Here is a 14,251-nt window from a genome sequence, read left to right as displayed (position 1 = left end):
CAGGGCCATCCTGGGGCAGGGGCTGTGCCAGGCAACAACGTGGCTTGTCCCTCAAGGTGGCCCACCTGGGGCGCTGGCTGCTGACTCCTGGCCCATTGCCTCGCAGGTACAATGCCAGGGAGTACTACGACCGCCTGCCCGAGCTGAAGCAGGCTGTGGACCAGATCAGCAGTGGCTTTTTTTCTCCCAAGGAGCCAGACTGCTTCAAGGATGTCGTGAACATGCTGATGCACCATGACAGGTGGGACTGACTGCGCCCTGGTTGGCCGGCTGGGAGGGAGGGAGGGAGAGAGGGGTCCTCTTTGTGGGTTGGATATTGCACCTTGTTTGGGGAGTGAAACCCATGCTTTCAGGACGTCTCCACTGTGCCCATGAGACCTTACTGGGCAGAGCCTTAGACTCCAGCTGGGAGTTTGCAATGGCCTGTGGCAATGCCAGGGGGCCCTGAGCAGTGAGAGACAGCAGCAGAGTCCAGGCCCCAGGCCTTGTGGACCAATGTGCTGAGCAGGAGGGGGTGTCATCTGGTGGTTGGAAGTCCCAGGGGCAGCCATGTCCCAGCAGGCCAGTAGGGGGAGCATGGGCCCAGAACTCCCTGGGGTGGGGTAGGGGGCACACAAGGGCTGCGGAACCCGGACAGTTGTCAGTGCCAGTGACAGGCAGTGGTGAAAATGGATTTCACTTGCAACGATGAAACATTATAATGTAGTTAGTGTTTTATTTCGGTGAAGTTAGCACATGATACGGTTTATCTAGAGTTACAGACTTTGTAAGGTTTGCAGCACAGGGCAGTTCTTTACCCTGCTGACAAAAGTTGAATCTGGCGAGGGCTGGGAATTCACCTGTCCTCCACTTTCAGCTGCCTTTGGGTTAGTTTTGTCTGCTGCTCTTTAATGACTGTGTCACCTATTGGCTTCAGTCACACCGGCTCTGATCACATGCTGGGATCTGGGCTGGAACCTGGGTCCTGCTGAGGTCTGTGATAAAGGAAGTGCTTTTAAAATTGTGAACTCTGCATTTCGTGAAGTGTGCTTCTGACTCGATAGTGAAAAGAAATGCATTTGTAGAGTCATAAATCTGGCATTTTTGTTCAGCACATCAGGAACTGCAAGTCAGTATTTCCTGTGTAGGCAAATCCCAGTCAAGACTTGAGATAAGACGGCAAATGGAGATGCCGTTGCCCAGCAAGTGCCCCCTGCCCCAAGGAGGTGCCATGGGCTCTCCACTGTCTGCCCAGGAGGCCTCTCCCATGTGCAGCTCTAACTGCCCTGTGTGTGGAAGATGCACTTTAAATGCCAGTTTATTTAAAGGAGTGTTGGGTTGAAATAAGGTTTTCCTGAAATACCGTCCCAGGACATAAGTCCTTGCTCACAGAGAAGCCCCGTGGCCAAATGGGCCCGGTGCAGCCTGGCTCTGACCAGCTGCATGGGCCCCTTCGCTCCAGGCAGGACCAGGTGGATGGTGCCTGGCCTCCTGCCCCGGGACTCTCCCCCCGGGACAGTGTGGGCAGGGCTCCCTGCTGCCCTGGCCCAGCCTCCTTTCTCCCATTCCAGGTTCAAGGTGTTTGCAGACTATGAAGCCTATGTGCAGTGCCAGGCACAGGTGGACCAGCTGTACCGGGTGAGGCTCCTGGGCCCAGAGGCTGGGGGAGCAGCTGGATGGGTCCGTGTAGACGTGTTGGGTCGGATTGTTTATTTCCCAAGCTGAGTAGGTTGTTGGCCGAGGCCAGAGGGGTTTGTGTTTCTGATTTGTCATCAGTCGGCTGTGGATGCCTTTAGGGAAGCTGTCACTGTCACTCCCTCCCTTGAAAAAACAGCTCCTAATGGCCAAGAAAAGAACGTGGGGCCTGGAAACTGAGTGCCAGGCAGGGCCCTGGGAGGGACCTTCTCTTCCCTTAGTCAGGGCTGGCCTCGAGGAAAGCCTGGCCTGGTGCAAGCTGTAGCTTGCGGCAGCTGTGAGGCTCCCTGGTGGAAGGAGAGTGCTTGGCCATGTCTGCTGGCACTAGATCTGCCTGGGCATTTTTTTTTTTTTTTTTGGAGACAGAGTCTTGCTCTATCGCCCAGGCTGGAGTGCAGTGGTGCGATCTTGGCTCACTGCAAACTCTGCCTCCAAGGTTCACGCCTTTTTCCTGCCTCAGCCTCCTGAGTAGCTGGGACTACCACAACCAGCAAATTTTTTGTATTTTTTAGTAGAGACGGGGTTTCACCGTGTTAGCCAGGATGGTCTCGATCTCCTGACCTTGTGATCCGCCCGCCTCGGCCTCCAAAGTGCTGGGATTGCAGGCATGAGCCACTGCACCCGGCCCCTGCCTGAGCAGTTCTTACCTGGTGCTATCCCTATCGTCATCTTGGGGGCCATGCCCTAGCAGGAATTTTCAAGGCTGGGACCTTCTCTCCAGCTCCTTGCTTCCTGTATCTAGGTATGTGGTAGCTTTCCTGGTCCGTGGGGTCCCCTTTTCAACAATTGATTGTAATGTCCTCCTCTTCCAGTGGACAGCCCCAAGGCTCAGAGCTCATTTGGAAACAGTCCTAAAGTTCTGGAATCCCATGCTCTTAGCAGCCCCTAGCCCTGTGACGCCAGAGACTAATTTCATCTCCTTCCCTGCAGAACCCCAAGGGGTGGACCAAGAAGGTCATCAGGAATATCGCCTGCTCGGGCAAGTTCTCCAGTGACCGGACTATCACAGAGTATGCGCGGGAGATCTGGGGCGTGGAGCCCTCCGACCTGCAGATCCCGCCCCCCAACATTCCCCGGGACTAGGCGCACCCTGCCTTGGCGGGACCAGCGGGCTTTTGTTTTCTTGCTGACTTTGCACCTCCTTTTTTCCCCAAGCACTTTGCCAGCCGCTGGTGGTCCCTGCTTTTCTGAGTACCATGTTTCCAGGAGGGGCCATGGGGGTCAGGGTGGTTTTGAGAGAGCAGGGCAAAGAAGGAATGTGCTAGAAGTGCTCCTGGTTTCTTATAAAGGAAGCCAGAGTTGACAGTACAAAGGGGAGGTTTGTACAGAGTCGACAGTACCAGAGTGGGAGGCAGGTGAAGTCGCCTGCTGGGCTCCCCTAGAAGTTTGCACGCATCTTGCTATGTATTAGCTGATGTCTTTAGTGTTGAGCCTCTGGATTCTGGGGTCTGGGCCAGTGACTGTAGTGAAGCCTGGGGACGTATTACTGCAGCATCTGGGCTGCCAGCCACAGGGAAGGGCCAAGCCCCATGTAGCCCGTCACCCTGCCCGGCTCTGCCTCCTGGCCATGCTGGGAGGGGTTGGATCCTCCAGGTATTGCCTTCACAGCCCCCTGCCCTCTGTCCTGGCTCTGCACCTGGTATATGGGTCATGGACCCAGATGGGGCTTTCCCTTTGTAGCCATCCTGGGCATTGTGTGGGTGCTTGGAACTCGGGATGACCGAGGGGTACATTGGAGTGGGTGCTTGTGTCTGCTGTCTCAGAGGTCTTGGTCAAGACGAAGTTGGCTGATGCAGCTTAGCTTGGTTTTGCTTATTCAAAAGAGAAAATAACTACACATGGAAATGAAACTAGTCTTGTTTTAGCAACTGAAAATTGTACTTGGTCACTTTTGTGCTTCGGGAGGCCCATTTTCTGCCTGGCTGGGGGCAGGTCTGTGCCCTCCCTCTGACTCCCACTGTGTCCTAATGTGCATTTCCTGTTGTACACACAAGAGCCAGGCTCCATTCTCCCTCCCTTTCTACCAGTGCCACAGCCTCGTCTGGAAGAAGGACCAGTGGTCCCAGAAGAACCCGTTTCTGCTCTGCGTGGACAGCAGGCCTGGCACTGGGAAGTGGGGGTGAGCCCCTCACAGCTTTGCCCCTCCCCAGGGCTGCCAGCCTGCCTCCCATTGCCCAAGCGAGAGAGCAGGGACAGGCTACTGTCCTTCCCTGTGGAACTGCTGAGAAATCTAGCACCTTGCATGCTGGATCTGGGCTGCAGGGAGGCTCTTTTTCACCCTGGCCTCCAGTGCCCACCAGGAGGATCTGCGTGCGGTGCACAGCCCACCAGAGCACTACAGCCTTTTATTGAGTGGGGCAAGTGCTGGGCTGTGGTCGTGCCCTGATAGCATCTGTCCCAGGCAGTGACTGTGTGGAGGAGGCCATACTCCCTGAGCTGGTCACTGGGGCCACCACCCTGACCGCCACTGTGCCCCTCATTGTTACTGACTTGTGAGATAAACTGATTAAACCTTTGTGGCTGTGGTTGGCTGATGTGGGGTCTGTGTTTCACCAACTGCAGGTGGTATTGTGAGGCTGTGGGAAGCAGAGAACACAGGCCTGAGGCCCAGGGTGGTGCCAGTGCAGTGATGAGACCTGATGAGACCAGCAAGTGGGCTGCAGGTCCCGCCTCTGAAACTAGAGCTGGGCCTGAATTATACCCCATCATTCTGGGATTGAGGGCAGAAAAGTTTGCATCTCCACAAGGTGTGGGACCTGGGGCCACGTGTACCTGAACAGCTAGCTTTTTTTTTTTTTTTGAGATGGAGTTTTGCTTTTGTTGCCCAGGCTGGAGTGCAATGACATGGTCTTGGCTCACTGCAACCTCCACCTCCTGGGTTCAAGCAATTCTCCTGCCTCAGCCTCCTGAGTAGCTGGGATTACAGGCACCCACCATCACACCTGGCTGATTTTTTGTATTTTTAGTTTCGCCATGTTTGCCAGGCTGGTCTCAAACTCCTGACCTTAGGTGATCCACCCCCCTCAACCTCCCGAAGTGCTGGGATTACAGTTGTGAACCACTGTTCCTGGCCAAGCTAGCTATTTTCTTAAAATCCTATCAAATCCAGCCATTACTAAACATGCTATCTGGGGATAACAAACACTGGCCTTTCTGGTGTGACTTGTGCTGGTCCCTTTGCACCTGCAGCTTTTGTCTCCCACTCCTGGCCCTGGGGACCAAAACATCCCCCCTCAATTGTATAGTTGCAGATGAAGAAATCGGGAGAAACGAGCCTAGGGCTCAGTGCTACCCTGAAGACCCAAAAACTGGGATGCTGGAGTGCCGTGGGTGTCCTTGGCCCGAGACCTGCTCGTGCAGGGCTTGGTGCTGCCAGGTTGTCCTCGTCCCTACACCCACCATGCACCTGGGTGGGCGGCACCAAGATGGTGCCCTGGGAGTCTGCCTCCCCAGGTCTGTGGGGTTCTCTCCCAGGGATTAGTTGCTTGGACAATGGAGCTCAGCAGCCCTGGGTAGGGCACTTGGATGTAATGAGCTGACAGGTGATGGCGGAGCAGCTGCCACACAGTGCACCCATCTCGCTCTGATCTGCATCTGTCAGTTTTGTAAAAAACACTAGTAGCTTGGCTGAGTGCAATGGCTCATGCCTGTAATCCCAGCACTTTGACAGACCAAGGCAGGAGGATTGCTCAGGAGTTCGAGACCAGCCTGGGCAACGTGGCAAAACCCCATTTTTACAAAACATACAAGAATTAGCTGGGCGTGGTGGCATGTGCCTGTAGTCCCACCTACTTGGGAGGCTGAGGTGGGAGAACTGCTTGAGCCCAGGAGGTGGAAGTTGCTGTGAGCTGTGATTGTGCCACTGCACTCCAGCCTGCGCAACACAGTGAGACTGTCTCAAAAAACAACACCCACTAGGAGCTTGTATTTTTAATTTATATCTTGCCTCAGTCCCCCAGCCAAGGATCCAAAGTAGCTTACATGGACAAAAAAATGAGGAAAAGATGAAGGCTAGCCCAGGTAGAGCAGGTCGCCTCTGCTTCGTGGTCAGGAGCCACAGTGCGGGACAAGGCCAGGAGAGCAGCCTCGGGCTCTATGCTGGAGTCCACCTGCGTCCTAAAGAAGGGGCTGCCTGGCTCCCCTAGGGGTTCCTATAGCCTCGCAGAGACAGTCTGGGACGCCACGTGGGTTCCCGGCTCAGATGGCTGCGCAGGGAGATCCCAACCCAGGGGCACGTGGTGTCTCCGGGGCCATGGGTGGGCAGAACAGAAATGACACCCTAATTAGAGACGGGGAGCCGGGACATACCCTGGCCAGGAAGGGGGCCAGCGTTTTCATGACTGACCTCTGGAGGAATGTCTACTCAGCTGCTCCCCTGTGTAGGAAAAGTGTTCTCTGGATTTGAGAGCCACTGTAGGTAGCTCAGGGTACCCCAGCGAAGAGGGAGTGCAACCGCAAGGACCTCTGGGCTCCCTGCCAGCCCACAGCTGCTGATGCTGGGCCTGCAACTTGGAGAAAGGGGTGGGCAGGTGAACAAAACTTCCTACTCCTGACAAATTTCTGAGCTGCTGGAAATGGAAATTTCATAGCCTGAGGCTGAGTCATGGAGTGGCTCCAAAGCAGCCAGAGGCTGAGCTCTGAGCCTGGCTGGGGCTGTGGGCGGCTCTGGGGCTTTGAGAGTGTGCGGGGCAGGAGGCAACATTGACCCTTCTTGCGCTGCAGAGAGACAAAAGGACCACCACCACAATTTTATTCTTAAATAAAGCTCAGTCTAAGGCCAGGTTAGGCGTACAGGTGGGTGAAAGGGGAGGAAGTGCAGATCCTGGGCACCTCCACTGTGGGTGAGTGGGCCAGCCCAGAGGAGGCAGGGCAGCCGACGAAGGCAAGCAGGTACACAGGGCAAGAGGGGACGATGGAACCACTGGAGTCATTCTGCGTGTGCTGGGAAGGGGCAGAAAGAACCTGGACCCCATGTTCTCTGTGGGTGGTGCCGGAAAGCTCAGCATGGTCCTGAGCCCTAAGAGTCCCCTGCCCGGCCTCCCCCTGCCCAGCTCAGTGCAGCATCAACCAGGCAGTGATGGCTGCCTGCTGTCAATAAGTCTCCCAACAAGATCTCAGGTTGCGTAGCAGCAAGGAGAGCCACGTGCCTGCCACCCACGCTTTCCACACACAGCCACGCTCAGGCCTCCGGGCACTGCAGGCCTGCAGGGTCCTCCCCACCTGGCATCTGAGTCCTCTCCAGGTGCAAGTTGGGCTCCTGAGCATTGCAGGTGCTGGCCCCCCGGGGCTCCAGGATGCCGGGCTGCTGACCGGAGGAAAATGGGAGGAGGGCAGAGGTCTTCATGCTTCCTTCCCCCAGCCAGGCTCAGTGCTGGTGCTCAGGCTCCGACTTCCCCAGGAATTCCCTAGACCACAGGACAATCAGGAGCCAATCATTTGAGCTCAGATTTGAGCAAAGATCCTTCTCCACAGTCCTCACATTGCTATCTAAGGAAGCAGAGGCTGTGCAGAGAGGAGGCAGCCAAGAGCCCTGTGAGGACTCGCTGTAGCCCAGAGCAGCATTCAGTGAGTTAGGCAGGGCGCAAGCAGCACGGTGCCAAAGCCCAGCACACAGGCACGGACACAAGGCCTCTGATTCTTGACCCTCAACTTCAGAGCTATTCTCTGGCCTAAATTTTCTATAATCTTCCTTTTATAAGGGGGAAAATTATAACCACAAAGCAAACCTATACTCTTCGAGCCCACTGTCCCCTCAGCAACCCAGGTCCCTGTGCCCGGGAATGGCAAACCGCTAAAGGGACACAGCTTTGCCTCTGGAACTTCCAAAGGCGGCTGGAGAAAAGCAGAAGTTTGCAGTAGAATTACCCGTAGGATATACAGCACTGGGAGGCAATTCAGGCCACCAGTTTCAGTCCCCTTCTGGGAGAAACTGGCACCTTGACCTACTTTTTGGAGCCGACTGGCACGACACAACAAAAAACCCTATCACCATTAGCAGCAGCCCTTCCATGGGTCCAGTGCTCAGGGTCGAAGTACCACATGCCCTCTTGGGCTCGGAAGCCTTGTCCCATGCACAGGGAGGGTTAGCATCTTGCCCAAGGCCACACCAGCCAGGCGGTGGGATGGAGCCTGTGTCCTCTGACGGGCAGGTAGGCGAGTCTGGGCAGCAACCTGCATAGGGCCCAGGGCAGTACAGAGAAGGCTGGGGGTTGGTCCGTTCCACATGCTGCCCTTGTCACTACTGCCAAGGCCTCACCCTCAGGCTTGGGCTCTGCACTCAGGCCCAGGTAGGTACTCATGGCTCTCTGGGCTGGCGCCCATGTCCTGCTAGTGCAGGGCAGTCCAGGAGCACAGCGTCCCTTCAAGAAGCAGCTGGGGACCAACAGGCTTTTGAGGAGCTGGACCAGGGGCAGCATGTACATCTGAGAGGTGTGTGGAAGAGATCCGAGGTCTGCGAGCATCTGGGGTGTCTGTGTCTGAGTGCTCTCAAGTGTGTGGCCACCTGTGAGCGTGTGTGCCCCTCTGTGTGGGTCTGTGTGAGTCTGTACATTCTGTACAACAGGGAGGCGGCTTACCCTGCATGATCATGGGAACAGTCCTGGAGGGGGGGAGAGGCACTCCCTCACACCCCTCTGCCAAGGAAATGGAAGGCTCCCAAATCACTGTGACTCTTGGCCCCACTGAGGCCCCCCTGCGAGCAGCTTCAGCAGCTGCCACCGGCTGCATGCTTAGATGTGAGCCACTGCTGCCCAGACGAAGCGCCTGGGTGGGAAGAGAATGTCTCACCTCAGTATCCGTGGCAGCTCAGGGCTCTTGTAAATGTATTTGTGCCTGTAGCCAAGGTCTGAATGAAAGGGCACAAACTGAACTTTGAAGTCTCGGAAGCTTCGAGCTGGTGCGGCGATGCTATAGAGCTGGGGAGAGAAAGGGGTCAGAGACTGAGGCAGTGGCCTGGCATGGGGGTCCCAGCCTGAGGAACATCAGCTTGGCAGCCTCCCCTTCAATAGAAACCAGTCCAGAGTCCCACATACACTGCTTGTTGCCACAGCCAGTCACAACTAGGAGGCCCAGGGGTGGGCTGGCAGGAGCCAGGCCCCAGGCTTGGCTCCTTGGCACACACACCACTCAAGATACTGTCCTCACACCTTCCAGACTGCCCTTCCTCTGGGGAGTGGCTAGGTGGATGGGCCAGACCAGGTGCCTGGGAGGCTCTGATGGCAGGGATGGCAGAGTCTTCGGGAGCTGGGACAAAGGGTATGTGCCTCAGGCTTAGCTAAGATGGGCTTGATATGCCCATCTCAGCCCCCTCCCTCCCATGTCGGCAAGGGTGGGTGGGCCTGAGCTATATGCTGCTGGGCGGCTCTGCATCCTGCCCCTACCCTGTATGGCTCTGTCATCTGTGTGCCTTATGGAGCCTCACTGCATGGGGGCTGTCAGAGCAGGAAGTGCTCCCAGCCCTGGGCTGAATCCGTGGACGAGGCCTGCACGCACCCAACTAGTTTACCCTGCCCTGCCATTACCAAGACCCAGGCTGCGTTCTCTTACCCTACTCTGAGCCACAAATCCAATCCAACTTGCTGATAGTCAAAGCAAATTCAGCAAAAGCAAACACTGAGGCCCCACAGACAACATGGTCTGGTTCTGACATCAGTGCAATTCCAAAGGCAAGGAAACAGGCTAGAAGTTTCTGTATCAATTTTGACTGACCCCTGCAATGGGCTTGGGAGATCCTCATCGAGGGGTTCTTTGCCTTCAGCCCATAACTGATGAGCCCTTCCAGCCGAGTGCCAGGTTGGCCTGGGCTCTGATAACACAGGCAGCCTGCCCTGAGAACCCCCGTGTGAGGACTGGGAACTGCCTGGGCTCTGATAACACAGGCAGCCTGCCCTGAGAACCCCTGTGTGAGAACTGGGAACTATCTGCTTATTTTTCACAGTTCTTCTTGGAGACAGCATCAGTGGGCCTCTGCCCAACCTTGACACCAGACCTCCCATGTCCTTCCGAAGCAGCCTGGAGGTGACACAGGGAGGACGAGGTGGCCTCCTGAGCCTGACGTGGCTGGTGCACGGCCCATGATGCAGCATGCAGGGGCTGCCTTCCCACCTGCCCACTCCCAGCCTGGCTCACCCACACTGGCTGAGTGTGCAAGATGCCAGCTACACCAGAGGCAGAGGCCAGGACCCACCTTTCTGCCAAGCTGGAAGGGCACCACCGGGTCGTCCTCAGCGTGCAGGATGAGTAGGGGACAGGAGATGTGCTTCACACTGTGGGAAGGAAAAGGGGCTAGGCCAAGACCAGGGAAAGGACAGAGTTGCCCAGACCCTCTGTCTGTGGCAGGGATCTGGGTTCAGGGTGTGTTTCACGGAACCGTCCGATTTCTGCTGGATTTCTTTTTACTAGACAACCGAAAGTTAACTCTTCATTGTCTCTATGAACATCTATTCCAGCTAGATGACAGGTGTCAATCACAGCTATGTAACTGGCCCCGGGAATGTCTTCTGAAAATTGAAAATGATTATTTTTCCACCAGATATATTCTTTAAAAGTCACAAAACAATATTTTTAAGCTGAATAATTCAGGTGGGCCAAGAAACTTAGTGTAAATGAATGTTACTAGGAATCTGCTGGTAAAAAAAGTCAGTGTCCTCTAATTTATCTTTGTGTAAGTGACATTTATGGTCACTCCAACTCTGAACATTTAGAAGTGATTTAGGATTTTCAGTAGGTTTGATAGAGCCAAATCCTTCAGCAAACCACATAATAGAAGCATGGGCTGCCAGGACCGGCAGAGCCTCGGCTGTCCTGTGTGGCCCTCACTAAGGTGGCACCTGACCCAAGTCTCCTTTATCCCCAACAGGGCTGTGGGTTCCGTGAGGGCAGCGCTGGCGCGCTCCTGGAACCTGGAGTAGGACCTGGTTGGGAGCCCCCTCCCTGTCTCTGCTGCTGGCAGGAGGCACACACTCTTGCTTCCCAGTAAGGCTTTTCTGATGTGCGGAAATGATGAGGCTCTGGTCAGAGCCTCCCTCTGACCAGAGGCTGTGAAGGAAGCGGCAGTACTTGGGATTTCCGGGAACACGGCCCACCTGAGCTCAGGAAAGCCCCTCCTGCCCTCAGAGCATGCCCCCGACTTCCAGTGAGCTGAGGGTGGGGGTCTCACCCAGGGTCAAACTTGCTTTGTTTGTTTTATTTTTTTTGAGACAAGTCTTGCTTTTTCGCCAGGCTGGATGGAGTGCACTGGTGCAATCTGAGCTCACTGCAACCTCTGCCTCCTGCTTCGGCCTCCCGAGTAGCTGGGACTACAGGCGTGCACCACCAGGCCCGGCTAATTGTTTTGTATTTTAGTAGAGACAGGGATTCACCATATTGGCCGGGATGGTCTCAAACTCCTGACCTCGTGATCTGCCTGCCTCAGCCTCCCAAAATGTTGGGATTACCGTGGTGAGCCACCACACCCAGCTGAAACCTTGTTTTTTAAGAAGGAATCCAGTTCATTCAGATAATTCTTTTTCTTTTCTTTTCTTTTTTTTTTTTTTGAGACGGAGTTTCGCTCTTGTTGCCCAGGCTGGAGTGCAATGGCATGATCTTGGCTCACAGCAACCTCTGCCTCCCGGGTTCGAGCGATTCTCCTGCCTCAGCCTCCCAAGTAGCCGGGATTACAGGCATGCGCCACCACGCCCAACTAATTTTGTATTTTCAGTTGAGGTGGGGTTCACCATGTTAGGGTGATCTCGAACTGCTGACCTCAGGTGATCTACCCGTGTCAGCCTCTCAAAGTGCTGGGATTACAGGCGTGAGCCACCACGCCCCCCGGATAATTCTTTTTCAAGTTCCAAAACAGTAACATTTACAAACAAGCACGGTTTGTTGCTTAATATATTTGCTCAACTTTTAATTTGTTCTATTTTTATTTTTAGAACCAAAACATACTTGAGGGGAAAAAATACTCCTTTTTTTTCATATTCTGTTTCAAATTAAATTAAATATTTATAGGGTGTTTTACTTTCCCTCTTTTTTTTTTTTTGAGACAGAGTCTCGCTCTGTGGCCCAGGCTGAAGTGCAGTGGCGCCATCTCGGCTCACTGCAAACTCCGGCCTTCCGGGTTCAAGTGATTCTCCTGCCTCAGCCCCCTGATTAGCTGGGACTACAGGTGCAAGACACCACACCCGGCTAATTTTTGTATTTTTAGTAGAGACAGGGTTTCACTGTGTTAGCCAGGATGGTCTCGATCTCCTGCCCTTGTGATCCACCCACCTCAGCCTCCCAAAGTGCTGGAATTACAGGCGTGAGCCACCGCGCCCAGCCTACTTTCCCTCTTTTTTAAAGAAATCAAAATCCATGATATAAAAATGTCACAAAGACAATGTCAATGCAATCTGAAAAAGGTTTAAAAAAAGAACCCTTAATTAGAATAGTTAACTTCTGGTTTATCTAATATATTTTTAACAATAAACTTTGTAATATTTTCCTATAACCAAACACAAATCAAATGGCTGAGGCAAAGTCATTTTCTGAGTAAGTTAGTATCAGTCGGGCACACTGGCTCATGCCTGTAATCCCAGCACTTTGGGAGGCCAAGGCGGGGAGATCACCTGAGATCAGGAGTTCGAGATCAGCCTGGCCAACATGGTGAAACCCTGTCTCTACAAAAATACAAAAAATTAGTGGGGCATGATGGTGGGTGCCTGTAATCCCAGCTACTCGGGAGGGAGAATCACTTGAATCTGGGAGGCAGAGATTGCAGTGAGCCGAGATCACGCCATTGCACTACAGTCTGGGTGACACAGCAAGACTCTGTCAAGAAAGAAAAGAAAGAAAAGGAAGGAAGGAAGGAAGGAAAGGAAGGGATGGAAGGAAGGAAGGGAGGGAGGGAGGGAAGAAGAGAGGGAGAGGGAGAGGGAGAGAAAGAGGGAAAGAAAAGAAAGAAAAGAAAGAAAGAAAGACCAACCAGTTAATATCACTGTTTTAATATGTCTTTTGGCTGTCACAAACCATTTTGAAATAAAACAACTATATGGGGCTGGGCGCGGTGGCTCACACCTGTAATCCCAGCACTTTGGGAGGCCGAGACGGGTGGATCACCAGGTCAGGAGATCGAGACCGTCCTGGCAAACACCATGAAACCCTGTCTCTACTAAAAATACAAAAAAAAATTAGCCGGGCATGGTGGTGGGTGCCTGTAGTCCCAGTTTCTCGGGAGGCTGAGGCAGGAGAATGGCGTGAACCTGGGAGGCGGCGGAGCTTACAGTGAGCGGATTGTGCCACTGCACTCCAGCCTGGGCGACAGAGTGAGACTCTGTCTCAAAAACAAACAAACAAACAAACAAAAAACTATATGGACAAAAACTATGTATTATTTTAATATTGCTTTACTTCTGTGATCTTTTCAGATTTCTTATTTCTTTCTCTGTCAGCCAGGCTGGAGTACAGTGGTGCAATCACGGTTCTCTGCAGCCTTGACCTCCCCAGGCTCAAGTGATCCTCCTAACTCAGCCTCCTATGTAGCTGGGACCACAGGTACATGACACCACCATACCTGGCCAATTTTTGGATTTTTTGTAGAGACAGGGTCCTGTTATTTTGCCCAGGCTGGTCTCAAACTCCTAGGCTCAAGCAATCTGCCTTCCTCAGCTTCCCAAAGTGCTGGGATTATAGGTGTGAACCACGGTCCCTGGCAGGCTTTCCCTTTTTAAACCTGTTTGCTAGAGAACGACCCTAAATACTCTGAATTCCATCCTATTTGATTACTGTGACTAAAGAGGCTCATCCAGGGGTTCTCAGAGTTTTTCTAAATAGGAAAATTAGTTCCTATCCCATAGTACTCACTTTTCGTCATTTGCAAATTTAATTCCATTGCTTGTAATAGGATCAAGGAAGAACCAGTCAAACCCAGGGAAGTATCGATATATCTGGAGACAAGATGGAAACCATTTTCAGAAGTGTTGGTTAAGATATCCAGTCAAAGGTCAAGGGTGCAGACAGTTTAAGTTCAGGAATCTACAAGGCATTGCCCATAACTACCCTATCTAAAGGAGCAGGGGTGACATTGCCAAGGGGCCACCAGAGCTGTGCCCTGGCACCTTCTGCCCTGGCCGTGTCCTGGCTTTGCTGCTAGGGACAGAAGAATCACCTGCCAGGCCCCACAGACTGGCATGGCAGGGGCTGCCCTGCAAATGGTGTTCCCGCACCTCCCAGCTAGGCCGGAATCCAGCCCAGAAACCAGTCTTCCCATAGACACCAGGGCTGCCACCCCTGAGAAAATAGGGTCTATGGACAGTTTCCTCACACAATTTAAGAAAAGCAGCACCAAAAAGTAAGATAAGATAAAAGGCTTTTCTGGTCAGTAACAGAACAGCATGAGGCCAGGATGGGCTGACACAGGCCCAAGAATCTATGGCCAGTGGGGAGCACGGAGATCACAAACCAGCGTGAGAAGGAGGGGAGAATAACTGGCTAGGTTTTAAGAAAAGGTCCAAGGTTCCATTCCTAGCTGGGGAGGGCACAGGTTGGGTGGGGCCTGGCTTACCCAGAATTCCCACTGGGGTTCACCCAGGCCTTTCCCCAAGATAAACTGGGAGGC

General features: G+C 53.6%; 2 protein-coding genes across 2 annotated transcripts in view; one reads left to right on the top strand and one right to left on the bottom strand.

Annotated features, from left to right (window-relative positions):
- Window positions 1-4,208, top strand: part of PYGB (phosphorylase, glycogen; brain) — a 55,016-nt gene extending 50,808 nt beyond the window's left edge. The window contains exons 17-19 of the mRNA XM_011992901.1: window positions 107-241; window positions 1,551-1,617; window positions 2,605-4,208. Of these exons, the coding sequence (XP_011848291.1) occupies window positions 107-241; window positions 1,551-1,617; window positions 2,605-2,757 (355 nt within the window). The 3' untranslated portion in view covers window positions 2,758-4,208. The remainder of the gene's footprint in view (window positions 1-106; window positions 242-1,550; window positions 1,618-2,604) is intronic.
- Window positions 4,209-6,399: 2,191 nt separating this feature from the next.
- ABHD12 (abhydrolase domain containing 12) overlaps window positions 6,400-14,251 on the bottom strand; it is a 32,778-nt gene continuing 24,926 nt past the window's right edge. Inside the window, exons 10-13 of the mRNA XM_011992910.1 lie at window positions 13,498-13,580; window positions 9,860-9,938; window positions 8,461-8,588; window positions 6,400-7,079 (exon numbers count right to left, since the gene is read on the bottom strand). Of these exons, the coding sequence (XP_011848300.1) occupies window positions 7,040-7,079; window positions 8,461-8,588; window positions 9,860-9,938; window positions 13,498-13,580 (330 nt within the window). The 3' untranslated portion in view covers window positions 6,400-7,039. The remainder of the gene's footprint in view (window positions 7,080-8,460; window positions 8,589-9,859; window positions 9,939-13,497; window positions 13,581-14,251) is intronic.

Source organism: Mandrillus leucophaeus, unplaced genomic scaffold (assembly GCF_000951045.1).
Source record: "Mandrillus leucophaeus isolate KB7577 unplaced genomic scaffold, Mleu.le_1.0 Scaffold1109, whole genome shotgun sequence".
NCBI lineage: Eukaryota > Metazoa > Chordata > Mammalia > Primates > Cercopithecidae > Mandrillus > Mandrillus leucophaeus.
Note: the sequence above shows the minus strand (reverse complement) of the source record. Positions and strands in the feature narration are given on the sequence as shown.